The 27,296-nt window shown below is 58.4% G+C and overlaps 2 protein-coding genes across 3 annotated transcripts; both read right to left on the minus strand.

The window, feature by feature from the left end:
- Nucleotides 1-106: 106 nt before the first annotated feature.
- Nucleotides 107-11,653, minus strand: SORT1 (sortilin 1). 2 transcript variants are annotated; one of them, XM_064498249.1, is made up of 20 exons: nt 11,394-11,653; nt 9,338-9,397; nt 8,985-9,058; nt 8,733-8,835; nt 8,385-8,549; nt 8,044-8,117; nt 7,554-7,603; nt 6,723-6,850; nt 6,427-6,571; nt 5,380-5,535; nt 5,131-5,237; nt 4,482-4,584; nt 4,149-4,317; nt 3,674-3,864; nt 3,148-3,337; nt 2,900-3,016; nt 2,532-2,640; nt 2,151-2,257; nt 1,761-1,884; nt 107-1,671 (listed from the first exon to the last, which is right to left on the minus strand). In XM_064498249.1, exons 1-20 carry the CDS (start codon nt 11,592-11,594, stop codon nt 1,657-1,659), a joined length of 2,388 nt encoding a protein of 795 aa, XP_064354319.1. In that variant the 5' UTR covers nt 11,595-11,653; the 3' UTR covers nt 107-1,656. The 2 variants fall into 2 exon arrangements, with proteins under 2 accessions (XP_064354319.1, XP_064354318.1); XM_064498248.1 differs by having other exon boundaries at nt 6,723-6,853.
- A 3,455-nt stretch (nt 11,654-15,108) lies between these two features.
- PSMA5 (proteasome 20S subunit alpha 5) lies at nt 15,109-26,856 on the minus strand. The gene is made up of 9 exons (XM_064497942.1): nt 26,681-26,856; nt 25,403-25,469; nt 22,887-23,013; nt 21,585-21,652; nt 20,693-20,800; nt 20,531-20,589; nt 19,452-19,554; nt 18,185-18,271; nt 15,109-15,385 (listed from the first exon to the last, which is right to left on the minus strand). Exons 1-9 carry the CDS (start codon nt 26,707-26,709, stop codon nt 15,308-15,310), a joined length of 726 nt encoding a protein of 241 aa, XP_064354012.1. The 5' UTR covers nt 26,710-26,856; the 3' UTR covers nt 15,109-15,307.
- Nucleotides 26,857-27,296: the final 440 nt, after the last annotated feature.

Genomic DNA, 27,296 nt, shown 5'->3' on the forward strand with positions numbered 1-27,296 from the left:
CCCCGCTGCAAAGCATCCTTCCCCGCTGCTCCCCCTCCGGCATCGGCTCTGCGAGCGGCTGGCTCCCCCCCGCCCCAGCTGCCCGCACAGATCAGGTCACACAAAGTCCATTTTGGCTTTATTTCTAACCCAAATATTGCAAATATACAGAAAAATACCAGTACAAAGTTATAACACATCCAGGTTTATTTACAGGACTCTACACAGGCCGCGGTCCCCCTGCCCCGGGCCAGACCTGGCCGTGGGCAGCCCCAAGGGCTATGGCTTTTAGGTGGGGGGGTCACGCTACGTCCCCTACGTTCCCAGGGCCCGATGGGTCTTGTGCGGCGCGCAGAGTCGGTGCCATCGAAGCACACGCACGTGGCAGCACCGTGGGGCCCCTGGCTGAGCCATGGGGCGGGTGGTGCGATGTGCAATGCCGCGCTGCACCGTGCAAGGCCGTGCAATGCCATGCAGTGCCGTGCAAGGCCGTGCCGTGCTGTGCAATGTTTTGCAATGCCGTGCCGCACCGTGCAAGGCCGTGCCACGCCGTGCAATGCTTTGCAATGCCATGCCACGCTGTGCCACGCTGTGCCGTGCCGTGCTGGCAAGGAAGCAGGTTTTGCACAGCCGCGGAGGGGCAGGCAGCTCTGCACGGGCCCCCAGACCCCCTCCAACGCCGGCCGGTTGTGCCGAGCACGAGGAATCGCGATAGCGAAAGCCCCGTGGCGACGACCCACGCGCAGCACGAGGCTGCGGCGGTATCCGCAGCACCGCGCCGGGGAGGCGCCGAGGGAGGCTGCGCCCGCGTCCCGGCGCAGAGCATCGCGCCCGTCGCAGCTGGCAGCGGGGCGCAGGGCGCGCGGCGGGTGCAGCAGCCTCCCCAGCGGCGATTTCCAGTGTAAGGAGACTGTACCAGTGCTGGGACCAAAACCTGGCAGTTTTGAAGCAGTGGCGAGAAGGGGGGGAGCGGCAGGGACCTACCCGCGACGTGGGCGTGCTGCTCTCAGCCGCTCACTGCAGCTCCTCCGTGGCTGCCTCCGCTCCCGCGCAGGACCGAGCCCCGCCGGCCTCTCGTTAAGGTATCTTCAAGCTTGAAGTCGTTATTGCTGCATTTCCCTTGGCCAAGGCCAGCCCGGGAGGGGGGGGCCGAGAGCCAGGCATTGCCGTCCCGGCGCGGGGCTCCGGCTGGCGGGCACGGAGCCGGCGGCCCAGCTCGTATTGCTTCGGAGGAGAAACGGGGCAGCGGCGGGGAAGGAGCCGCGGGAAAGCCTCACTGCCGCCGTGCCGCCACGAGCGTCCCGTGAGCGCGGGGTCGGGGGGCTGCTCCCCGCGGGGGAGCTGCATCTAGTAACGCTAGCACTTAGTGAAGGGTCCTTTCACATTCCTACTTAGTTGTCCTTAAAAAAAACAGACGGCCGAAAGAAAAAAAGACCAAACCCCCGCCCCCAACGGCTGGAAAGAAATATTAAAATAAAGTTAAGTTAAAATCCTGCGTGCTTCCCTGCCCACCCCAGCGAAGCCTCCCCCGGGGCGGCAGAGCCGGTGCTGCCCGGGGCGGCCGGGCCGGAAGCGGGCGAGCGAGGCCCGAGCCGGGGCAGCGGCGGCGCGGAGGGGCCTTCCCGCGAGGCTGGAGGCACCGGGCAGCCCTGCGGCATCCCCGGGGCAGCCGTGCCGCTACTCCAGGAGGTCCTGGGGGAGAGAAGGCAGCGTCACCCGGGGCGGGGGGTCCTGAAACTCGCCCCGCGCCGTGCTGGATTCATTCCGGTGGCCACGCTCACCTCGTCCGAGTCATCGTGGTAACCTCCTTTGCTCGCCGGCGCGACGGGGTCTGGTGCGTCGATGCCCTCCGCGCCGTTGGCCTCGGCGTGCTGCCGGAGGACGGAGTAGCGGTGAACCAGGAACCTGGCGGGAGCAGAGGCGGGTGAGGGAGGCGCCCGGATGGCCCCCGCTCCTCCGGCGAGCCCCGTCTCGGCCCCACGGCGTCACCCACAGCCGCCCGCGCTCCTTTTGCCAACAGCCTGACAGAGTCAGGCCAGGGAGAAGGTGGACACCCAACCGGCGGCACAGCAGAAGCAGGGAGCGCAGGGAGGATTTAGGAACCGGCTCCCGTTCTTCAAGGAAAAGGGATTATTTCAACTCAACTTCACCTCCGTGTTGAGGAGCCTCACCTGCCCCCGCACACGTATTTCTTGACGAGGAGCACCCCGGCCACGGCGGTGACGAGCAGCAGGGCGACGACAGCCAGGATGATGGGAGTGGAGCTGGAGGACGCGGCCTGCGGAGGAGACGGGAACCGCTGCAGAGCTGCTACAGCCGCGAGGTTTCAGTGTTCCCCCACCGAAACGTGCCCGTGCAGCCCCCGGGTCCCAGGGGACGAAAAGCCTTTCTGCAGCCCGAAGCCAGCCTTGGGCAGATTACTTGTAAGAAGCCCCGGGCAGATTTAGGTGACAGTCCCGTAGTTTAGCAGTGACCGTGGGAAGTGTATCGGCTGCACGGCCGTGGGCAGCTCACTGCTGTCACCTCTGCCATCGTGCACCGCTGTCACCTACCAGCTGGCTGGGGCTCAGGAAGTTGCTGGTGCATTTCTTCTTCATGTCGGTCTCTTCCCGGCTCGGACTTTCCCCTCCTGAACATTTGTCTCCTGGGATCTTCCGGTACCTGGAATTGAGACGATGCCTGATGAGCCGGCAGCTCACGCAGGAATTTTCCCAGCTGTTTCCAGCAAGATCAGCCCCGATCCAGGGTGCTGGATCAGGCAGGCGCGAAGAGCTCCCCAGGGATTCGGCGACCGCCCCGCGCTGACTCTGACGTTCCTCCACGTCCCCAGCGACGCCGAGCCGGGTTCACCCACCGGTGGCACCAGCCCTGGCCAAACCCGGCCAGCCCAGGAGGAGAAAGGGATGCTAACACGCTTTACCCGCTGGTCTTGAGCAGCTCCTGCCTGCCGTAGAGGCAAAACTCCAGGTCGTGTCCCTTCAGCTCCGGCTGCTCCACGCACACAGACTGGTTCTCCGGGCGATAGTAGCCGAAATCGCTGCAGGCGGAAGGGCAGAGCGAGAGGTCAGAGCCCGACCCCCAAGAGACGGGCGGTCCCAGTTGGACCAAGGGGGTTGTTACTGGCATGAGCTGGGGAGGGACAGCGCAAGATGCACAGTCAGAGGCTACCAGAGAAAGTCTTCCAGGGTGCAGGGGCAGATGGACGGCTGCTTGGTCACCACGTAGTCCCGGCCGTTCTGGCACACCGAGGACTTGCGGAGGCGCCGGTACTGCTCCTTGTAGCCCAGGATGCAGCCGTCACTGGGGTCACTGGGATCACTGGAGTGAGCCAGCCAGATGGTGTAGTCCTTGTCCTCGCCTAGGACGGAGAGGGCTCAGCCACGCGGCACGCCAGCAGCCTGCCCGCCCGCGCCGGGGTGACAGCGTCACCCCAGGGTGACACCAGCAACCGCCGGGTGCAGAAACCTCGACGGCTCACCCTGGTTCACGCCGTCCCCGTGGTGACCACGGGTGACCGAGCCACGCCGAACCAGGGCACAGGAGCATCAGAGAAGTGTCCCCCATCGCTCCGCATCCCTAGCTCACCCCTTCCCACGCACGGAAAGCGGAGGAGAGACTCCGCTAACATCTCCTGACCCCGCGTCTCGGTGCAGAAGCGTCCCCCAGCCCAACGGCAGCCCCCGGGGGCACTCACAGGTCCTGCTGAGCAGCTCGCTGAAGTCGATGGTGTACGAGACCCACTTGCGGGACAGGAAGTTGCCCCGAAAGCCCCAGATGCTGACGTTCATGGACCTGGCTCCGGGCTCGGACGCCAGGCCGGTGAAGAAGATGGGATCCTTGGAGAAAGTGTACTTATACCAGCACTGGCCTTCGTCTGTGGAGAACCTGCCAGGAAAGGGTTCGGTTGGGGACCGGAGACAACAAGGGGCGATTGCTGCCCAGAAACCACCCCTCCTTCACGCACAGGCTGGGACGAGACCTGCAGACACATCAGACACCCCCAGGCCACGGGGACGCAACACTCCTCCCCAGGGACTGAGAGGGACAAATACCTGCGCTGTCTGCGAGACCCCCCAGAACATTCCCCATCTCCCCTTCGGCTTCGGGGCCCCCCACACCAGCAAGGACCCTCGCTGCCTCACGCCAGAGCGGAGCGAGTTTGCGCGTACTCGATCACGTTGACGGGCTGGCTGGTGTGTTCGATGGCTACGATGAGGCCGCCGGAGTCCAGGATGGCGTAGTAATGGGGCCCCTCCAGCATCCGCGCCCACGTGTAGCCCCCGTCGTCCGAGATGTAGACGTCCGGGCTCATCACCGAGATGGCCCCCCCGACGCTCCCTGGAAGGTGGGGACAGCGTTAGCCGGAGGGACGCGAACCCGGGTCCTTCACCCTCACCTCCCACCCGTGGGTGCCAGCGGCAAGCAGTGTCCCCCGGTAGGGCCTGGCTGTGACCCACCAGCCCCAGTGAGCCCCGCTCCCCCCGGCCAGGGACATTCGGTACCGTGGGCGATGATGATGCCGACGGCGTTGGGCTCGGACAGCGGCACCATGGGCACGTTCAGCTTCTGGGAGATGCTGTAGGACGCGTGGATGTGGAGGCTGCACTGCAAACGCAAGAGAAGAGCCCGTCCCGGAGCGAGAGCAGACGCGCGCGGGCGAGGTGGGGGGCTGGCACAACCTCGCCAGCTCGCTCAGCCCCATGCAGCCGCTCTACAGCCTAACGCAAAGCCAAGGAGCCAGACACTCTCTCCAGGACTCATCCTTGGCCTCTTAACACCTGGTGGGTGCTGGCTTGTCCCCAGCACCCTCAGCCTGCTCAGGGCTTCCCGCACGCCCCTCATGGTGCCACCCCTGGGTCACGCACAGCTGGCCCTGTCCCCTCAGCACCCCTTGCTGGGGCTGCAGGACAAACCCACTCGCCCTCCAGCATCCTCGTGGCCCCCAACCCAGAGCAGAGCCCAAAGGTCTGTGGCCAAATCCCACCCATGGCGGGGAGAAACCAGCCCTGCAACACGGAGCCAAGATACTGCTGTCTGCACAGGGCCTCGGGGTGACCAGCGTTTCGGCCTGGCGCCACGGGGGTGGTCCCCGTGGGGTGACCCCGGTCCTCAGGACAGCCCTGGGGGAAGGGGGTCGCCAGACAGACCCACCTCGTCCTTGTTCTTCGCCGTGGAGTCGCACGTGGTGTTTTTCGGCTTCCTCAGCGGCACCCACTCGCCGCCGCGGTCGAAGGTGATCACCGACTGGATGGAGTTGTCTGGCGGGAGAAGGGAAGAGCAGACAGGAGGCCGCAGGCTTTGGGAGGACGCCGAGCACGTCCTCGCACCCTGCGTCACCCGTGGGCCCCACGGGGGACGGAGCCCGGCCGTCGCAGCCCGGCCGCCCGCGCGGTCGCTCACCTTCCGAGAGGACGCTGGTGATGTAGATGCCCCGCAGCGAGGTGACGTTGGTGAAGTCGGTTTCCCCGCCGGTGGTGGTGTAGAGGTGCCGCTCCAAGGACTTGGAGTACACGATGCCTCGGTCATCGGAGGTGTAGATGGTGCCAAAACCCGTATCTGCAAGACAGACAACGGGACAGAAATAGCCGTGGGGTCAGGGAGCAGGCAGCCTGCTCGCATCTCCTGCCATCTCCGGGGAGGGACCGATGACAGAACCGAAAGGGTCACAGTGCCTCCCCGTGACGGGCACAGCCCCACGGGGAAGGCAGAGGGCGGCGAAGGGACTGTGCCGCTTGGGTCCCCACAGCAGGGCTGGGGACAGCGCTAGAAATGCCCGTGAATGCCCAGGGGTGTCTTGAAGGTGCCGTCTCCACCTGCAACCAACCGGTTCTTGTCCCCTGAGGTTGCAAATATCTGCCGTCTGCAGGAAATCCCTGCAGGGACACCCGGGGGGACACCCTCCATCGCAGGGTGGAGTAGGACACTCCCAGCAGGGGTGACCGTGTCCCCTTAACTCTGCCCACCTCGGCCACAGGCTTGTATTTCCCTGGCTCTTCCCAAGACCTACACAGCCGTGGCCTGGCCCTGGGAATGGGGTCAAGGCGGCTGCAGAGGGAAGGAGAAGCGAGGAGACACTGGCTGTTTGAATGGAGAAGTGCATGAGTTCAGCTTAGAAAGAGGAACTGAGGGAAGAGGAGAAACCCCCATTGCCTCAGAACGGATCCAGCACGGTCCCGCTTTCCACACACCACAAAGAGGAACAAGTTACTGTCCGCTAATTAGGAAGGTCTTAATGAGAAAGTCCTTCCTCAAAGGCATAGCCCTGCCTGGGCAGATCAGCAGCCAGCGTGGAGCCATCAGCCACGCTGTGTGGAGAGCCTGCTGCAGAGCGTGTCCCCCATGCAGAGACGATTCCAGTTGTCACCAGCATCATCCCTGCCCCAGGATGCGTCCCTGTCCCTGTCCCTATCTCTGTCCCACCCAGCCCGGCTTATCCCGGGCTCTCACCTCCCGGCTCATCCACGTGCATGAACACCAGGTCCTCGTTGGCGGCCAGGATGGAGTAAAACTGCTCGTGGCCCACGGAGGGGAGCTGGGCCATGTTCCACGTTTCGCCTTGGTCGAGCGAGACGTGAATGCGCCTCGTGTTGCCCTGGAGAGCAAGAGCGTCCGTCAGCCTCCGCTCCTCCTCGCAAGGTGAAGGAGAGCAGGGGAAGAGGGGACGCGGGGAGAGCTGCTGGAGCCCAGGGTGCCTGCTCCCCACGCGACCGGCGCTCCCGGGGAGGAGGGAAGGGGACAAGTACCTTCTCTGTCATGACGGAGGCAAAAAGGAAGCGTCCGCCCAGGCCGAAGGAGTAGATCTTGGTGCCGATGACCTTGAAGGCTTTGCCGAAGTCGGAGGTTTTCTTTAGCTCCAGTAACCCGAGATCAGCTTCTTAAGAAGAAGGGAAGGTGGATTAAGGCGGCTAGAGTGGACGCGCAGGACGCTGCCTCTAGCTGAGCTCCGCAGCCCGGTTGGGGACCTGGCCTCATCGCTCATCGCCACGACTGTGTCCCAGCTTTGGGGGTTCCCAGCTGATATTCGTTGTCACTAAGGCCTCCTGCCCATCAGTCCCTACCTAAAACCTGCTGTGGGCCCAAACATGCCTGGGATCCTTCCACAAACCTCAAACGCTGGCCGCAAGCAGCCCCAAAGCCTGCGGGAACCCGCGCTGCCCTCCACGTGGGTCTCTGCTCCCTTGTCTGGACACCTAGAAACACGGATGACCCACCACCACTCCTCGGTCTCCTCTACCCAGGTCCCATCCCGCTAGCTGCCTTGTGTGACACCGTTCCTGTCTCCTACCCGCCCCAGCTTACAGAATTTCTCCCTTTTAAGAGGAACTGTCTACACCGGGCGATCGGACGCCTGGACCCGTCGGCTCGGTCCCTTTGGGCAGGGCCGGGCAGGCTGCGGGCAGCAGGCAGATGGCCATGTCAGGAGCGTTGCTGCTCAGGCCACTTCACCCGCTGCCCCACACTCTGCAGCCTGAGGGACCGCGTAGGGGGCAGAGGGGCTCGCGGGTCTCTGCAGTGCTCGCGGAGAGCGCAGAGAGGTGGCAGACGACTGCGGCCTGCGACGGGGACGTACTTACTGCAGGAGCTGTTCAGGTAGGTGGTGAAGAAGATGGTGTTGTTAGCGCCCCTGTGAAGAGAGGGGGGAATCAGAGAGACACGCAGGGTACGATGCACCAGGGGGGTCCGGATCACGGGAGGGACCCTCATATGGAGCCAGTTCTGTGACCTGTTTTCCAGTGCGGGGGGAGCTACCATTCGCACGGATTTAACCCTAAGACCTGGGATGGGTTGTCCTGCCCTACCGCACTCACATCACCCTGCCTGCGCTCTCCCTGCTACCCAGAGAGCTCCACAGATCCGCTGCCGGATCACACGACGCTCCAGAAGGGATCCCGGGTGCCACAGGGGAAGCTCAAACCCCAGGGAAGCCCCAGCCGGGGGGACGCGCGGGGCAGCCGATGGCTCTTGCAACCTCAGCAGCTAGCAGCCGCCTCCGTGGAGCCCCGCGGAGGACAGCCACAATTCCCCCGTCCCCAAATTGTCGCCGGCCGCTGCGCAGCCACTCACCACTTGGCCAGGCAGACAGCTTTGTGGATCTCCTCCCACTTCTCCCCGAAGTCCCTGGACACCCAGAGGCCGTTCTGCAAGAGCCAAGACGCGCTCGCTGCCCACCACGCTCGCCGGTCACTGCCTGCCACCCCTCAACAGCCTCTCCCCCGCCCATCAGGGCTGCAAACAGCCGGTCCCCAACCTCCCCCGAGGGCCAAACGCATCCTCCGGCATGGGGACAGAGCCCGTTCCCTAGGACAAGCGGCCACAAGCCAGCTCTTCCTCGGGGAAGCAGCAGCCCTGAGCCTGGGATGACCGGGTCGTTCCCGGCTGCGGCAGGGTCCCATCCCATCTCTTACGTCGGTGCTGAGGGCCAGCAGGTAGTCGGAGTTTTGGGGGTGGTACAGGATCTGCACCAAGGGGTGGAAGGGCAGGTCCGTCTGCACGAAGTTCTTGGCGAAGTCGGACGAGCGGAAGATCCTGCCGCCGCGGCTCCCTCCGGACACGTCGCCCGTCAGGATGACCTGGGTGCGGGCGAGGCGGGAGCTCAGCCCGCGGGCGACGCAGGGTCCCCAGCGGGATGCCCACCCGGAGCTCCAGAAACGCTGCCACGCAGCTCTGCGTCCCACCGCAGGGCAGGGGCACACGCGGATCCTGGCACAGCGAGGCCACCTGCGTGGACATGTGGCCTCCCCACCCACTCCTACCTTTCCTGAGTTCTCCGGGCCGATAGCCATGCCGAACTCGGTCCGGATGAACGTGTTATTGATGAGGTCGGTGATGTCCTTGAAAGTCTTCCCGTAGTCCTCGCTGCGAGGGAGAAAACAGCCCAGCTGCGAGTCAGCGCGGGACGCGGCACGCAGGGGATCCGGCGGGCCAAACACACCACCCGACCCCGTGGCAGCCGGCGGGGAGGCGCGATCCAGCACCCGGCCTTGCCGCGACGCCCCGGGACTCACCTCCGGTAGAGTTTGGACTGCCCGAAGCTCATGATCACCAGGGGCACCTGGAACGTGGTCAGGACAAGGATAACCTGGGCGGAAAGAGCAGAGCGTTACGCACAGAATCACATATCTCATGCGATTTTTAGCTTTCCTAAAGGTTCGAGAGCCCCCCTGCATCCCCTTCCCCACCCTCTTCCAGAAAGAAGGGTGCTGCCCCTCGTCCGGGGTTGCTGCACCGCCCTGGGTTGAGTCATCGCCGCGCAGCCCCGCGGGACGGGATGGTGCTGCGACAGGCTCGTCCCCGCCACGGCATTCCCGGAGGGAAAGGCAGCCGCTCCGGCAAGCCTTCTCCTCGCCGCGTTACTCACCCCTGTGCTGTCCCCCACCCAGGAGAGCGACACGGAGCCGCTGAGGTCGTCGAAGATGCACTGCGGGGAGAGAGCCGGGCGGAGCGGTCAGGCACCGTGCAGGGACGCCACGCGCCCCGTCCCCAAGCGCCGCCCGCGCGGGGCACGCGGTGACGCCGGCTACGCGCGGCCCGTCGGCCGCCTTCCCCCTCCTCTCGGCCCGGGACGGCGGCCAGGAAGGTAAAGCGATCCGCGCGGCCCGTCCGCAGAGGCGCGCGGGGAGAGGAGCCGGGCCAGCGGCTGGGGCTTGGCACCCGGCGCTCGCCGTGACTCAGCTCGCTCCGACCCGGGGCGAAGTGCCACCGAGCAGCTCCCGGCCCCGGGGACGCCCCAACCCCGGGGGACACCCCGATCCTGGCATCCTGCCCCCGCGGGGCCTCCCTTCCCCGCTCGGATGCTCCTCGGCAAAGCTCCCGAACCCCGTGTCCACCCGCATCCCAGAGCTCCCAGCCAGCATTTTCCCGGTGGGGGAAGCTCCCGTCCCTTCCCGGCAAGCCCAAATCCGCCCCCCCCGGCCCAGCTCGTCTCCCTAACGCAGCCGGAGAGGAGGAGGACGGACCGCGGGGGGTTAAGCGGGGCAGCTCGCTCCCCGCTCCCTCCTTCGCCTGGGCATCGAGCTGGGCTCAGCCAGGAGCCGCCCCCCCGGCCTGTCCGTGCGTCCGTCCCGACTCCGACGGCCCCCAAGGACCCAGGCGGCTGGGGAGGGGGGTCAGAGAGCGCCTTCGGGGCACTGGGGCGGACTGGTTTGGACTGGAGCAGCACCGGGCGCAAGCCCGGGAACAACGGCATCGGGGGAAGCAGGGAGGCAGTGCGGAGCGCCGGCCGCGGGAGCTGGGAAGGGGGTCCGGAACGACGAGGCCCTGCCCGGGAAGGGAAGGAAACGAGGCCGCCCGGGAGAAAGGCTCGCGCGCCGCAGGCGCTTGGGCCGGGGCCAGGTGAGCCGGGCCCAGGCAACCGGGCCAGGCCACGTCGCGCGGCGCCCCGGAGCCCGGCCCGGCGGCGGCACCGCATCCATCTCCGGAAAGACCCTTCTTAGCATCTCATTAAAGAAAACAGAGAGAAAAGGAGAGGGAAGGGATGGGAATCGGCCGCTTTTGCGCCAGCCAGGCCGCGGGAGCGAGATTAGAGGAATAAAAGCGATCGTAATCCGGGCGGCCGAGCGGAGGAGCCGGAGCGAGCGTCCGTCTGTCAGGCCACCCTGCCCCGTCCCAGCGGGTACGGGGCCCGGGGTGTCCGTCTGTCCGCCCCGGTGCGCGTGGGAGGACGTCTGTCCGTCCGGCCCGTTGCCGCTGGAGATCGCTTGTGTGCACTGGGACTATGGTGGATGGTGGGGGGGGTCTGTCGGTCTGTCCATCCCTCCCTGGGGGGATCTGTCTGTCCTGTCTGCCCATCCCTCCCAGTGGCTGCTGGGGGGTGGGAGGGGGACACACCGTCTGCCTGTCTGTCTGTCCGTCGTGGTAGCTGTGGGGGACGGGGTCTGCGTGTCCCTCCCCATAGCTGCGCAGGGCAGGCTCTGTCTGTCTGTCTGTCCCTCCGGAGACCCATGGCGGTGGGGAGCTCGGTCTGCTCCGGTACCTGTCCGGGGGGGGGTCTGTCCCTCTGTCTGTCCATCCACCCCGGTAGCCGGGGGGGTCTGCCCATGCGGGGCTCTACTGGCAGGGGCGAGGGGGTGTCTGTCTGTCTGTCCCGGTCTCTGTTGGGGGTGTTTGGATCCGTCCGTCTGTCCCGGGAGCTGTCCGGGGGGGAGGGCGGGTCTGTCCGTCCCGGTCTCTATTGGGGGGGGGGAAGTGTCCGTCTGTCCGTCCCGGGAGCTGTCCGGGGGGGGGGCGGAGTGTCCGTCCGTCCCTCTCCCGGGGGGGGAGTGTCCGTCTGTCCCGGGAGCTGTCCGGGGCGGGGGAGGGGGTGTCTGTCCGCCCGCCCGGGAGCTGCCCGGGGGAGGGTCTGCCGGGGGCTCGGTCCGTCCCGTCCCGTCCCGCCCCCCCCGGTGCCGGGCCCGCCCCGCGGCCCGCCCGCTCACCTGGTGCGTGTTGTTGCCGAGGGCGGCCGGGACGCCGCGCAGGCCGCCGCAGGCCTCGCCGCCCGCCGCCGCCGCCGCCAGGCCGCCGCCACCGGCGCGGGGGGGGCGCGGGGGGGCGCGGGGCGGCGGCGCCAGCCCCAACCCCAGCCCCAGCGCCAGCGCCAGCCCCAGCGCGCGCGCCGCTGCCCCGCGCGGCCCCATGGCGACTCCGGCCGCCGCCCGCCGCCCCGCGCCGGGCCCGACGCGCCCCGCCCCCGGCGCCCGCCCCCGAAGCCCCATTGGAGGCCGCCGCCCCTCGGCCCGCCCCCGCGCCCCGCCTCGCCGCCGTGGTTGGCCGCGGGAGCTGTCGCTCCCCGCCATGGCAACCGGGCGGCCCGCCCCCGCCCCACCCCTCCTTCTGATTTGCCGCTTCACTTGTCAATCATGGCCGAGCCACCTCTCTCCTCCTCCCGTGACTGGCTGACTCCCCACGATATCCCTTGCACGACTGCCCGCTGCCCCGCCCTCTCGCTTCCTACCCGATTCTAATCTGCCTAGCGACAGCCCTCTGATTGGCGGCGACCGTAACCGCGGAGCGATTTTCTGATTGGCCGAGGCGACGGGCACCCTGGGAAAGCCCTCCGCCCCCGCCCATTCACAAAGTGGGGGCTGGCCCACCGGGGGGGGGAGGGGGAAGGAGCCCAGGCGTCCGGCGGGCAGCCCAGCCCCCTCCCCTGCCCCAGCGCGGCCTGGCAGGGAGAGCAGGCGCCCCCCGCTCCCAGAGGCGCCCAGGCCTCGGGGAAACCCCCCAGCACCGAGAGGGGGGCAGGGGGACCCCCTCACAAGGCAGCCCCGCAGGGGGATGCTCAGGCCGGGCCTCTCCCAGCCCCGTTTCGGGCCTGGTTGGCGGCTTTTGGAGGCCGCACGGTTGCACGGAAACAACCCGCGTCCCGGCGGGCCGAGGCAGGACCCCGGGGACCGGGCCAGCTCCAGGAAACCGGGCGCCGCGGTGGCGCCGAGCCAACAGGAGGAACGAGAAAAACAAACTGGGTGAGGGAGGGCAGGGCCCGGCGGCTGCCAGGCCCGAGAAGCAGCCGGCTCCGAGGGAGACTCTAACGAGCGGCTTCGGCGGCGAGCAGCGATCTCTCGCACCCCCGGCAGGAGCGGCTGCTCTCGAGGGCCCGGGAGGCCTTGGCCCGGCCCCGGTGTCGCTCCCGGTGGCACTTCTGCGTTGCACCAGCGGGCTGGAGCGCGGCCACGGGAAAGGTCTCGCAGGGCCGTGCAGGCGAGGAGGACGCCGGAGAAGCGGGCGAGGAGCCCTCTTCCCCCACGCCCGAGCTCTTCAGCTTCTCAGCGCTTAAACCTCGACACCTAGGGCCAAAGCTGATGAAAAAACACGCTCAGAGAAGTTCCTGACTTCTCTGGTACTCACCCTCCTTCATCCTCTATTTGCAAAAAGGGATTTTCCTCTTACTGCCACATCAGCCTTTTGCCTCTTTTTTTTTTTTTTTTGCCCTGAAAACAGAAAATCTGCGAGTCTGACGTGTGAAAGACCTAAGGAAATACACCTTCGTGGCGAGCCTCTTGGGTGGCATCCAAGCGATGCGGAGCACCCAGAGGGCAGAGGCAGACATCGAACGCCCGGGTGGGATGCGTGTGCCACGGCTGTTACGCTCAGATCCTCTCTTGCATTCAGACCGCCTGCAGAAGGCTCCAGCTTTTTACTTTCCCTCAACGGAGCCAAGACGGATCAGATATAAGGAGCACAAAGCCTTGATTTTCAGAGGAACCAGCTACCATGTGATGCTGCCACCAGTAAACCATGTGATTAGGGAGAGACATAAAGGACCATTTTCTGCTGGAGTGCCACGCGGGGAAGAATTCGCTTTTTGTGTTTTCCAGGACATAAACAAACCTAGAAAGAGCCCTACCTCCGGGAACAGCAGGTTTCTTCATGGGGCAGGGTTTGCCGAACAGCTGGAACGCTCCTCAGCTTCGTCTCTGAAGGAGAAGCAAGAGAACGTGACCTAGCTTTGAGTTAACGTAAAGGTTTAAAGTACTGAAGATAAAGGGTGTTTATTTCTTCCACGTACACAGGAGCTGATACCAGCGTGAGCTGCATTTACTGGATGGGTTTATTAGGGCAAGACTTGGGGCAGCAGCCCAGATATCATCTCTGGCATGCCAAACACTCAAGGCAAGCGAGCTCCACCCTGGCGTGTCTCTCATCGCTTCCCAAGTTCATCCCGGGATGAAGAGTGGCGCAGAGAGACGAGGACGGCGCTTCAAAAGCCACGCAAGCAGAGTCAAAGTTGAAGGACTTGTTTCCCCACCTCAAGGCTACCAGAAGTTTCACCGAGGGGCAAGGTCCACCAGCCACTTGTGTTTGTTCTTCCACTTGCAGATATAGGTGCTGTATTCAAGTAGTATCGCAAGACCTCAGGCATCACCAGGCCGTCCAGCTGGTTTCATTTGAACTCTTATCCAACACGAGGAAAACCTCGCAGCCGAAACTCATAGGAGGAGAGCGCTCTGCTGTTCTGGAAACAGATGTTGTGTGAGGACAGATCTTCCAGCCGTGCAGATCTGGCTGCCCTTCCAGTGTCTGAAGGCATTCAGCAACAGCGAAAGAGGAAAAAAAATTCATAGCATTGGCATTTTCCATTCTGCAAGATGAGATCAGGCGTGTCCGTTTGCAACTGGTTGGCTTTGCAGTGAAATGCCTGCTGGAGGCTGGCAGTCGCTCCCTCCCTCCGAATCGAGGGGAAAGTTAGTCATTTCAGTCAAATGCAATGCTGGAAGCATCCCCACTTATCAGGTGATCCCCGCTCCCGGCAGCGGAGCAGGATCTGTTTCTTTCACAGAAGACAGCGCTGTTTTGTTCAGGAGGAAACTGTAACTTCTCCAAATAGGGAAGAGAGCAGAGCAGCCTCACGCGGACGCAGCCTCTGCTGCCTACAAATATTCAGAGAGCTGCACAGTCAACACATTACCAGGAGCCTCCTAACAGCAGGGACCGCGGCAGAGCTGGTTTTCCAGTCTCAGAAGCTGCACTGATCACACAGTCATGATTTTGCAGGAAAGGACTTTGCTAACCTCTGCTTAGGTCAGACTATTCTCATCTCAGTACCAATCTTTAATACTCAGATGCTATTTCAAGCATAAAGAGCAGGTAACTGGAAACAAAAGCAACAAGCCCTGTTAAGTAGATGAGCAAAAGTTCACTGGTCACAACGAGAGTACTCTCAAAATTAAATGACACCTGCCCAGGTCAACAGGTCAGGGGTTGTCCTCTTAACCTCAGAGCTGTTCCACATTTGGTGGACTCTGCTCTGTCACATAGTCATTGCACAAACTTCCAAGCTCCCATTCAGAAGGGAACACAAACGCTAAGCCTGCTTTAGGTACGAGCAGACCTAGAAATCTCCTGCATTTCAAGACTCCTGTAAAATTACAGGCAGGATTGTCCTGGTGTGATATAGCCACGTTCTCCACGAGAGGGAGACCTGCTACTGGCAGAGCCAGCAAGCGCTCCTGGAGCGACCGCCGCGTCTGGAAGGCTGCTGGGAACAGCGCCGTCCAGAGAGCGATTCCCAGGGAATGCAGCAAGCCCAGCGCACGCGGTTTGGCCCTGCAGTGATTTCAGCAGCAGATGTTGTCCTCAGCTGCTGCTTGGTTCTGCTCTAAAGGGGTGAGCACTTCCCCACCTCAGACCTCCATTATGAGGAACCCAAGATAGAGTAACAAAATGATTTATTCTCATTTCCTCTTATTGTAGAGATCAGTTATGTACAGAAACTGTAAAAAAACCTTAAGAGCCTTCTAAGAAGAGCAAGTACAGATGCTGCTGGAAATAAAATCACAGGTACTGGAAGGAACCGAGAGTCAGTTCACTTTGATTGGGGAATGAGCCTTGGAGGGAGTCTCTCTCTTTCTCAAATATCCTTGATGACCTCTTCAAGCTCCTCTTTCGTGTACATGTGGAACTTCATCCCCGGCTCCACCGTGGCAAGCTGAAAGGGAAAGAGCAAGGGGTTAAGCGTGCCTGCATGTGTGAAGTGACAGCATGGGGCAGGGAACAGAGAGAAGCCACAGCAGACAGAGCAGCTGTTCCTCCTCAGCTGCGTGATCTGCCAGCCCAGCAAGATCATTCCACCCTGTAACATGCTCTTTGATTCCCCAAAATAGCTGGCTGCCACACAAATAGCTTTTAATTGACTCAATCTCCTCATAGTAGCAGCAGCAGGGAACATCTACTGGGCTCAGGCGCCGCTTCTGCTTGCTGCGAGGAGAGACCCTGTTAATACTAGCTCCCACGTCTGCGGTCCTTGGTGGAAATATCCGTGCTCAGATTCAGGAGGCAACGCTGAGGACCAGAAGGACCTCATGCCCTTCGTTATTGGAGAAGAAGAGTCCTGGCCTGTTCCATGCTTTAAGAGGACAAAGCATAATACTCAGCAGGGGACTGTGGATTAGCTTTGGGAAACTGAGGCAGGGGCAAAAAAAGAATGCATGTGGCTATTTTGATCACCAAATACTGACAATAAGCAAGTCAGCCACCACGATGTACCTTGCAGCTACCTGGTGTCCCATGCAAGTGGGCCAGGGGCTATAAAGAAGATCTCTTACAAGGCAAGGATCAAAGTGTTTTGTTGCAATAAGCTGAACAAAGCTGCACGTGGTCCTGGCAGATGCTAGAGCTCTTCCTAGCCCTCAGCTTGCAGGGTGATCCACAAAATAGCAGGAGATGGTAGGAAACGTGTTTGGGGCCAGAGGAGAGGGCAACAGTAAGCCTTTTTCAAGGAGAGACATCCTGAACACCCACAGCCTGAAACGCCTTAGAAGCCCAGGCTTTAGCTGGCAGTAGCTGGCACTTTCAGAAAAGTCAGACACATTGAGATGCCAGTTTAGACACCTCACATCATTTGTGTGAGTCTTGGCCTAAGATACTAGGCCCAAATGGACTTGATGGCCTTTAACACGTGTATACACACCAGCATCAAGCCATCCAAAACAAATATTGGAGACCCTACCTATGCAACCAGGTCTGCTCAATCCTGTGCATTACCTTCTCCCATATACTTAAGCTTTACTCAATTATTCCCTTACAGGCCAGGCTTAATGGGGAAGCAGTTAATTAAAAGCGTAATGTTGTTTAAGGCTCCTGAAGTTTGCTGCCAAATTATTTAAGTCTTCCGTGACTGCATTTCCTCCCTTCTCTTTGCTGCTAAATGGAAAAACCCATACAAGAGAGAGAAGTGACCAAGTAAATAAACCGGAGCACTACGTACTTCTAAAAGGCTCAAAAGCAAAAGTGACTACTTCAGGTAGAACATTTTCTACTAGTAGGGTGACTTGAGTCAATAGAGACCTTTTAATCCTCAGCACATTCTTCTCATACTTAACCCTGATACGATTCCTCAATACGTTCAGACCTTTGCCAAGCACAGTTAAGCCCAGTTAAATGGGGACATGACATAAGGATACTGTACATGTTACTCTGCCTCAATTTCTTCACACTGTACTACAAATCTTCCAGAAGAGACCTTAAGCTGATCAAGAGAGAACTGATCTGTGGAAGCAGATTTCAGCAGACTGGCATCGTTTCTGGGGGGAGCGTCTTGGGTTTTCAGCGTGCTGTTCCTAGCTTGTTGCTTCTTTCCCCGCAAACGGAGCCAGTTTGTCATGTCAAAGAGGATTTTCAGCAGCAGTATTTAATTAAAAAAGGGGGGTGTGTGTGTGTGTGTGGACTTTTAGACTGTTCAGGAAAAGGGTTCCCAGGTCTCAGAGGAAAGGAATGGGAAGAGAACAGGGGGAGAAGAGTGGCTCAGGAGTCAGAATGACATGATTTGAAAGGTCTAGTGTCTCATAACCTGCCAGAAATAGAAGCAAACACTACATGCCAGCTTGCTCCTCTTCTGTCCATTATCACTAATAATCTGGAAGGGTTTCTACCTTTACTACCTACAAAGAAGAGTCAGAATCTCAGGATCAGGGTTTAAGGGGACAGGTACAGCTGTGCGCTCACGGGAATCTCTCAGAGCACCGCACGCTCGGGCCAAGGCGAGCTCGGCAAGCCTTGCCGCTTGCGGGCGAGAGCTGGAGGTTAGCGAAACACATTCATTCCTGGAAGCTTCAGCAGGCTTTACCTCTTCCGTCCTTCTGCCCAGCAGATTTTTGGCACTGATCCAAGACTGAATATAGCAAGCCCTGAAGCTGTATAATTTTCATTCCTTCTAATATTACAAGTACCAGGGAAAAAAAGAATGGCTAAACATGGGGGGGGGGGGGGGGTGTGAAGGCGACCCTGCTGGCACAACAGGTTCCCGCTGGTTGACTGGGCCCAAGTGAGGCCAGCAGAGGCCCTACTCCCACCGATCTCTGTCCAGGGAGCCCTGCGAGAGGTGGTCACGCCAGTGCTCCTGGATTAGCTAAGCAAACGGGCCCAGGTGTGCAACTCTAGGGCAAGGCAAAAGCAAGAACTTCAATTTTTCCAGTATGCCACACACGACATATTACCAACAGGCAGCTTAAAACCGCAAGAACGTCTGCAGCCAGCCAGTCACCGCGGCTTGGGAAGTCCTGAACTAATCCACCAACTAATTCCTCGTTGTAGAAGCACATGCAGCTCTTCTCTCCAAAAAGAATGCAGGCGACTTCTGCTGTTTAAAACGCAAAGTTCTCACTGAGACACTTGCTGGGCAGCCAGCGAGACTTGCGCTGAGGAAGCAAAGAATACGTGCGGTGCAGACATCTGCGAGCCAAATGCCCAAGCCGCTATCTATCAGGCACGCTGTAACAAAGTCAGTTACCTCAATGTTGGTTGCATTCAGTTTCTCCTCCATAACTTGTTTTAGGATGACAAGGGAAGATTTGATTGCTTCTTTCAGCGTCATTGACTGTAAAACAAATAACTCATTAGTTTTATTGTTAATGCTCACACAAATACTTGTTTTGTTGTTACTCCTTTGACTCTAGAAGCGTGCTGCTCTCCCTCCTGCTTTTCTCAAATCCTTTAAGCTGTCATTGGCAGCAAATTTAAAAGCTTATCAAGTTCTCTACAGTATCAACAGGAGATCAAAGCACGCTATTCAGGCCGGACAGTGACAATTGCAAGGATGGTGACTTTCTGCTTCTGTGTAACTTTCTACAAAGCTTAAGACCTGTTAATCTTGACCGCATAAACCTTACTGCCAGGACCAGGACATGAGGGTCTATTTCCCTTCACCAGTTACTGTCTATCAAGCAGTCCCCCAACAAAGTCCACTAAAAGCTCTGGAAAGCTGGACTCCTCCAGGCAAAAGTCTTCATGTTTTAATAATGTAAATCCCTGCATGAGGGGGAACTAAAGCCAGAAGGCTGTGCAACATTCAAAGAGTGGCAACTGCTGTGTTTGCAATAACTTTGCACTTGGAAGATGGTTAGACAATTCTGCTGCTTAATAAATTAGGTTATTGAGTCTTAGGCTGGAACTCTTCAAGAGAATCAACACCATTAATTATGCTTTTCATTACAGTATTTGACTTCCTATGACACAAAACAGACAGTTTCCTCCCTCTTGTGGCAGGAAGAAAGTTCTTTCATTGAACATCAAATAGGACAGCTACTTGCAGCACAAAAGTGATTAACTTCACTGACTTCACAGGTCTGCAAGCATGGGGAAACAAAGCCACCTGCTTCAGCTCCATATGCTTCAGGCTTCATCCATACCGAGTGCTGATGCTAAATGGCAGTGTCCATATAGCGATTCTTTTATTTATAGAGTACTTCCTGACATGGACTTAATTATCACCCGCCAGAGGCAGATACTGGCATCTCAGGCACCAGTCTCATATTCCATGAGACCATCTCAGCAGTTGCAGCCTCGTGGGAAGCTGCTAGTAGTACTCCGTATTGTAAAGATCCTTGACCAAACAGCTAAACACTGACATCTAATCACTGGATCAAGTGCCAAGGGCCGGATCCGATCCCAACAAGCTCAAGAAAAATCTTATGAATCGTTTTTCAGTAAGGAAATAGCGGATGCCCGTAGTCAGTGCTCTGCGACTCGCGGGATGTCGAGCCCATTCCAACTTTTACCTTATGGTAAACCTCTTGCAGGGAGCTCTGTGCGCCTTCCGAGGCGGACCCGATTGCTCTGGCATCACACTGAACAAACGTCCCTGATGGGTCCATGTGAAACCTGCCGGGAACACAGGCGACAGAATGAATAGCACCCCCATCTCCTGCTGGGATAGCACAAGGGCTTTTCCGAAAGATCCACAGCAGTCCCCGCAGAGCTCGCTACACAGCTCGAAGCTGGGGAAGAACAAGGACTCCTGAGGAGCGACAGCTTGTCGGCCAACGCAGAGCAGAGCTCGGAGCAGCTGCTCGCTGCCTTTAGCCTCCCTCAGTACACGCAGTGGCCTCAAGGGACCGCTGTGACTAGCGCAGCGGCAGCAGGTCTCGCCTCCTGGCATTTAGAGGAGGAGATCGAGACTTGAAGAGAGCCAAGACATTAAAAGGCACCTGCCCAAACTGAGCCTGTAAGCTAGAGCGCTGTACGCTCCTGACGCTGCCCTCCATACTCCTAGCAGCAGCATTTTCTTCTTTTTTTTCCTTTTTAAAAAACCCAGCAAGTTGACACTACTATTCTTGGGAGGGAGACCTTATTGGGCTGGCTCTGCCGAGCTGTTTCCATCTCCAGGAGAGGCTGAGTGTTTGAAGCACAGGAGTTCAGGTTACAAGCACTCTACCACCTCCCCAAGGAATGTCACAGCAGACTCCAGATATTATGTTACCCGGGGCTCTGCTAGTCCTTTGGAGAAAGGTAAGAATAAACTAGGGAGAACCAGAGCTTGGACTCCTCTCTCCTGCCTAGGAAACCACATAAGAAAAAGAAGCAAGGATTCACTGAGGATGTGACATTGTGTTCAATCCTGAACAAGCAGTCAGTGCTCACGGCACAGCAATCTGCAGCTTGACAGGAAGGGTTTAAAAGCATTAACAGCCATGTCAGGTACATAATGGCATAAACCCCAAGTATTTGGTTTATGTAAAAAATAAATAAAAATAATTAAAAAAAATCCCTGAATCAAGTTATTAAAAACTCTTGGGAAGTTTCAGTCAGAGGTCTTGCCCCTTTCCAGAGCTGGCCTGAGTTAGAGAGTTGAACTTACAGCTGGGGTCCTTTCTCATCAACTCCTCCAAAAAGCAGCGCGACACCAAACGGACGAGACTGCAACAGAAACCAGCCAAGAGGTTAGGCAAGACCGACGGCGAAGTCAAGAGGAGAGACAGCAGCACATGCCTGGAGCATCCCCAGCTCCGCCGCTACGCACCATCGCGCCGGGGTCTGCATCCTCCTCCCCGAACTGCAGGGCAAGGTTGGACACAGCCTGCGTCACGCTCTCCACTGTCATGGTTTCATTGTAGGTGAACCAGTGATTCTGCAGAAAAATAAAGATTGGAATTATTGCTCCTTTCCCAGAAGCCGACAGTCGCGGATCAGACATCCACGTGGCAGTCTAGAACGACGCCCCACGTAGCCACAAAGACAACTTCATTCCAGCCCCCTCCTCTGACAGGGCTCAGCCACAAGATGAAAGCACTAGAAAGAGAGAAGTGCAGAACGAGCTAAGAAACTTGGGCAGAGATGCCCAGAAAAACAACTGAGACTTCTAAGCCTTGGGATACCAACAAGGACAGCACAAGGCCAGAGCACTTTATCCCAATGCCCTAGTATTCATTTCCAAAGGAATGGAATTATTTGATTCTCCAGAGCTGGAAAAGGTGCCAACATACAGGAAAACCCCACAGGAAAAGCCTTTACTACAAGGCAGTGATTTGTACCTGAGACCTTTGAGTGCCTGAGGCACAGAGTAATTTTAAGGGGACGAAAATATTACCAAGCCAATCTTTTGTCAAAATGAAGTTGGACACACGCAGCCTCACGCGTTTGCTGGCACACATCTGCCAGTCTTAAGAGACTACGCCAGCGCTGGAGAACCTGACGCAAGATTCCCACCAAATGTTTGCTACCAAAGAGAGAAAAATATAGGGAGAATCCACCTGTTTGTTCTGTAAAAGCCCCGTAAGGGAAGCCAGGCTCCCAGTGCACTTCCCACTCCACACTGGTTCCTTTGCCCTGAAGATCTTGCCCTGTCAGGGACTTCTGAGATGCCCCCGCAACTCTAGTGCTATCGTTTTGAGAACAGAAATGCCAAGTCTTACCTGAGTCTCCACTCTTGCTTTATCAATTAAAGTCTTTGCATCAGCTATTAAGCCACTCATGGCACACCCTGGAACACAAAGAGGGAAATCACGAGTCATCTAATTGACTTTGCTTGCACTGCCCTCCCCCAGACTTCCCGAAATCCACGGTGAAACACAGAAGGCTCTAAAGCAAAGTGGGTCCCTATGTGGGAGTGCACAGTAACACAGCTTGCTAGAAAGCAAGGAGCATGGGAACAAAATGGGTTTACTGAAGAGCAAGAGGCTTCACTAGCTTGAGCTGAACCCACTGAGGTGGACACACAGCCGAAGGACAGATACAGACCGAGTTTTTCCAGTCGCACCTCCCACCCGCTCCAAATCCGAGTCAGTTGAAGGAGACACATCTGAAGCCTTCCAGGAGAAGCTAACGGACAGACTCACAGCCTGCTGGAAGGGGAACTGACTCATCCCATCCCGTGGAGAGGGCCAGCTAACTCTTAGCTAGGGGCGATGCAGGAGGAGGTTTGAGAAAGGCCTTGCAGAAGCCTCCAGAACAGAGGTGACCTAACAAAGTGAGGTGCCAAGAGCCGGGTTGAACCAGCTGCCCAACATTTAAGTTGTGGCTACACCCAAGTTTAGAGAGCAGCGATACTTAAGGGCCATTGGCTGCAAGCAGGCAGTGCTGTACCTAGATGCTACCTCCAACACAAGCAGAAGTGTTATTTCAGCCTGCTACACACACACGGATGGATCTGTTCACCTGCTGCAGGAAGAGAAGGGCTGTATCAAAAGCACACAGGAGGAGGAAATTAGACTCTTCAAGAGCTCCTAGGCTTCCATGACCTATGAGTATCTTGGAGGTCTCCTGCTTTTCAAGCTGACATATTTGGTAACGGGGCCCGTCCCGGGCCCCCACACAGTGCAGGGGTACGGGCTAACATTACTGCTCCGACAGAAACTGGCCTGGAGTCAAGCCTTTACATTGCAGTAATTCCCTGCCCTCCTGGATCTAAATTTGGGATGAGCTTGCATGAGGGAGGTCATACAAGGCGGGGGGGGGAGTTGTGCTTCAGCTGCCTCTTCCTGCTTCTGTAGCTATGTCCTGCTGGCCTGGGGCCTGGAAAACCAGCGACCAGAACCTGGTGCTCAGTAGGAGCGTCGAGTGTTCCCACTTATTTCGGCAGGGCTGCCTACAGGAAAGACTCGTCCTGAAATACAATTTCTGAAACTTTTAGGGCACAGAGTTTTATTCCCTATATCCGAAACCTGAGGGACTCCCCCGGGGCACTGCCAGAAGGGCAAGAGAAGCGCACTTCTTACCTATGTGGGAATCGATTTCTACAATTTTCTCAATGCTGCTGGGCTCCATAAGCGGGGAGGTGATTCTCTTCTCCACAGCCAGGCAAACGCCCTCCGAGGTCTGGATCCCGATGGCTGTGGAACCAAGCTAAGAACAACCACACAGTTACCACCACATCCGATCTAGAGCATTGGTACAGGCCTCCCCATGGCACCTAGCAGAAACAGAAGTTCAGCATCACACCATTTATTTGTAAGTGTTTTGTTTTGGACTTGGACATTAGAGCATCATCCATTCAAACCCACTGAGTACAGAACTATGTAGCTTTGCAAACCAAACTAAAAAATGTTAGAACTTGAACTACGAAACTGGAAAGGTCAAACCATGCCTCTTTTCCTGATTAGTTCATCAAAACCCAGCAATGCTGCTGCAAATAATTAATCTCTTCCCCAAGAAACATCAATTTTTACAGCTTAAAGTCTTATGAATTTAAAAGACCTCGTGAATCTACTTCGCAAGACAGCAATTAAATTTTAAAGCCAGAGACATGGACTTCACACAACGGCCATAACTCTGACTGTATCTAAACTTCTGGATTAGCCACTTTCTTTCACTTAGCTCCTTTTCTTCTAAGCCTCTTCCCATCTGCAAAATTCACAGGTGAAATAAGTATTTTGCACACATACCACTTTCTAGGCAGCAGTTAACTACTTCAGAAGGGAGCTGAGGCTGCAGTAAGTTTCATCCTCATCTTACAGGTGTGGAAAAAACTAAGACACCATCACAAACCAGCTATGCTGCGAGTGCATCAGAGAGGGGATCAGATCGTGAGGGTTCTTGGCAGCCAATGCCTTGCACCAAGCACCAGCAGCTTTTCCACGCTGGGGAATTTGCTGGTGTAACTATACCAGAGGCGGCAGGGAGATGCTCACTCTGGAATACCCAGATCAGGTTACCCGGGCATAATTTTAGCAGCAAGCTTCCCAGCGTAGATACACCACAACCCTGTCTCTGTCAGAGGCAGAGAAGAACCTCCCAAGTGCAGGTACACGCGGTTTCTAGACGTCGCCCGACGGCTGCCGCCCTTCAAGCACGCAGCTGAGCACAAGCCTCAGGTGGAGCAGGGATGCTTGCTGTCACTCCAGATGTCTCTTTATTAATAAAACTATCACATGTGAATAAAAGCTCCTCCTAAGACCCTAACACACAGACACCGCACCTAGGATGTCAGTGGAGCCACTTGAGCTGCAGCAGTTTCCTTTGTAAGCTTATCTACTGATCTGGGAAAAGAGCAAAGCCAGAAAGAGCCCAGATTTCTGCTCTAGTAGATGTGTTTTATAACACAATGGCATCATGACTGGTATCCATTTAGGAGCTCTCACGTCACAATTCCTGAATAAACATGAATTATTACTTTGTGCCTCCTCATTTAGGCAGCGCTTCAATGAACTTAATGAGTACAAGGAAGATAAAGCTAACAACCCTCCTCCCAGTCCGAACAAGCCCACTTAAAGCTTCTTTGCTTCATCATTTGCATTAAAAGCCTCTAGACCACTTTCCCCCAAGTTTAAACTTGTTCCCAGTCTATTCTCAAGTTCTCAGGGACAAGAACACCACAACACTTAATGCCCCAAAAGGGCCCGTTGGTTCTGCAGATGTAGGTTAGCTCGCTCACAGGCGCACTACCTCCCACCTTCAGCATCAGGGTTTAAAATCCACCTGAGCTAAATGTGACCAACTCCAAGCTACAACAGCAGCAAGCTAAGAAAAGGAATGTCACATTGCTAATAATGAGGGAAAAGTTGCTCTGTTTTCTTAAGGGACTCCATGTTCATAAAGCACGTGGGCCAGAAAGCAGCACTCCACTAGCTCAGGGGAGTTAAGAGAAAGCATAGCGCTTGTCTGCTGTCAGGGACGTATTTGTGGGCATTTAAGTGTCACCCTGCTGATGCCAACTTTTGTTGTTAAAGACTCACGACACACAAACTCTAAGAACCTCTAGCTTCAACTCTAGTTTTTAGTAGTTCCGATTTTGAGATTAGTGTTTTTGGATTGCGTTTGTTTTAGGAGCAGATTGGTGGGGGCAACATTCCCCTGCCTCCCCCTCCCGAGCTGCAGTGTTTTTTTTAATTCCTCAGGAATGGTAAAATAAAATAGAGCTGCAGGAAGTGCAGCTGTATGAAAGATTAAACTCAACTCTTGTGCTAAAGATTGTATAGAAAACGCTGGCAAAGAGCTGCCAAAAGTCACATAGGAGAACAGCACCCATCAGAACAGGCAGCGTCTCCCAACGCTCAGTGCTGCGTATCACCCTTGGAAGCTGGCCAAATCCTGCTCTGCTACAGAGAAGGACCAGAGCCCAGATTAACAGACTCTGCCTCTGCTGGATTTTTGTTTGGTTTCTGGTTTTTGGGGGGTGGTTTGCTCCTCATTTCAGTGTTCCTGACCAAATTTAGGCTTCTTGTTTGGAGCAGTCCTCAAGAGCACAGTCTGGCACCCAGGTAGAGTTGATAGAGCAGGAGAGCGCGCACAATACCTTAATGGCCTCGATGGCATACTCCACTTGGAAGAGCCTCCCCTCTGGCGAAAAAGTGTTCACACCCCTGCAAGAACAACATCAGAGAGGGCGTTAAGAGGCAGAAAACTGCCCCAGAAAATGCAGTTCCTTGTTCACGAGCGATAAGGGTACAAGTCAGGCCAACCAGCAGCTGGAACACTTTATCACTCCGTACTCCTCACCCAGCATCCCGTCACCCCGATGGCAGAGGCTGATTAGCAGGATCTGGATTCAGGATACTTGTAGAGAAACAGAAGAGAAATTCTAGCAGATCTAATCACAGGTCAGAAGGAAGTTCATTCTAGTGATACTTTATGTCACAGAAGCTGGAAGTAAACTGAGTTTGGACTCTGAGCAGCGTGCCTTCTTTTGGCTCCTGGAGACACTAAGGTCCTGCTTAGCCAAAACAAAGCTCCATCCCTTCTTCATGCATCCCGTTGCTACACCGTCCCCAGCTGCTAACCCAGCCTGACTCTTAATGCTCCTCCTGTTACACTGGATAAAGATGGAGATGATGCTGCCATGTGAGCACCAGCAGGCTTCCATCGGAGAGATTTTGCTGCGGCCAGCGAGGCTGTCTGCATGCAGAACATTTCCAAGGATTGCCTAATGTTCAGTCCCCTCCTCGCCTCACAAGCAATTTGGTAAGACAAGGTACAGCCTTGTGAAATTGCTGTCTTTAGTTAACGCAGATCAAGTCAGAACTGCTGCTGGTTGGCCCTGATCCTGGTGCAGCCAGAGCACGGCCGCCCCTTCCCACACTGGTGGCCTAGAATCCCTTCTGCCCGCGCCTTAGCCGCGGGAAGCCGGGAGACCCCCACAGGGTGCGATGACCAAAGGGCCGCCCTGGAGCACGGTGGAACAGGGCTCTCTGAAAACGCAGAAAAGTTAACATAAAAAGGAAAGAAAGTGCGAGGGGAAGAAGGGAGTGGAGGGAGCACGGAGCGGGGGGGAAGGACACGAGAAGGGCCCCGAGGGACCGGCCCCGGGGCAGCGCGGCCCAGGCATGACCCAGCAGGGCCGGGCCTCATCCGCCTGCCCCGTACGGCCGCCGCCGCGCTCGTCCCGCCGCTGCCGGGCTCTGGGCGGCCCCGGCCCCCGCCAGGCCGCAGGGGAGCGAGGCGGCAGCGGCGGGGAGGGGGCCCGACCCGGCCCGTCGCCATGGAGACGGCGGGCGGGAGCAGGCCGGTGACTCAGCCACAGGCCGCGGCCGCCCGGGAAGGCGGTGGGCGGCGCAGGGCGGCGGCGGGCACTCACCGGTCGTACTCGGAGCGCGTGAGGAACATGCTGGCGACAGCGGGGCGGCGGCGGCGCGGGCGCGGCGGGCGGCTGGTGCGGGCGCAGGCCGGAGCGCCGCTCTCCCCTCGCCGGGCTGCCCACCACTTCCTGCCAGCGCCCGCCACTGCGCAGGCGCCGCCCCGCCCAGCCGGCCCGCTTCCGCCCGCGCCGCCTTCCCATTGGGCCGCCCGCTGCGGAACACGGCCAATGGGCCGGCGGGGAGGGCGGGCCCCGCGCCTCGCGCAGGGGCGGGGCAAGAGCGGCCGTCAGCGGCGATTGGCCGAGGCGCTCCCGAGGGGCGGGCGGGGAGGGGCGGGGCGCTGCTCGGCGTGGGCCGCGCGGAGGGAGGGGGCGGGGCCAGTCCCGGGGGGCGGGGCCCGTCCAGCGGGACAGGCCGGCGGGGGCGGGGCGGGGGCAGAATGGGGGCGGGGCCAGTGCGGCAAGGGGGAGGGGCAGGGCCGGCGGGGGAGGGGCTGGCGCGGTGGGGGAGGGGTGGCACGGCGCGGTGGGGGAGGGGCAGGGTGCCCTCCTCCCCCCCCCCGCTCTTCCGCTTCCCCCCCCCCCCCGCCGCGCTTCCTGCCCCGGGCGCTGGCGC

The sequence above is a fragment of the Dromaius novaehollandiae genome, chromosome 27 (assembly GCF_036370855.1).
Source record: "Dromaius novaehollandiae isolate bDroNov1 chromosome 27, bDroNov1.hap1, whole genome shotgun sequence".
Classification (NCBI taxonomy): Eukaryota; Metazoa; Chordata; class Aves; order Casuariiformes; family Dromaiidae; genus Dromaius; species Dromaius novaehollandiae.

What these genes read in the sequence shown, in the direction of transcription:
- SORT1 (XM_064498248.1), bottom strand. Translation starts at nt 11,594, where the DNA reads ATGGGGCCGCGCGGGGCAGCGGCGCGCGCGCTGGGGCTGGCGCTGGCG. An exon ending in GCCCGGAGAACTCAGGAAAG is followed by an intron (nt 8,550 to 8,732) that starts GTAGGAGTGGGT and finishes GCCCGCACCCAG; the next exon opens with GTCATCCTGACGGGCGACGT. An exon ending in CGGCGAAGAACAAGGACGAG is followed by an intron (nt 4,585 to 5,130) that starts GTGGGTCTGTCT and finishes TTGCGTTTGCAG; the next exon opens with TGCAGCCTCCACATCCACGC.
- PSMA5 (XM_064497942.1), bottom strand. Translation starts at nt 26,709, where the DNA reads ATGTTCCTCACGCGCTCCGAGTACGACCG. An exon ending in ACGCGCTCCGAGTACGACCG is followed by an intron (nt 25,470 to 26,680) that starts GTGAGTGCCCGC and finishes TTGTTCTTGCAG; the next exon opens with GGGTGTGAACACTTTTTCGC. An exon ending in ATGCAGACCCCGGCGCGATG is followed by an intron (nt 20,590 to 20,692) that starts GTGCGTAGCGGC and finishes TTTCTGTTGCAG; the next exon opens with TCTCGTCCGTTTGGTGTCGC.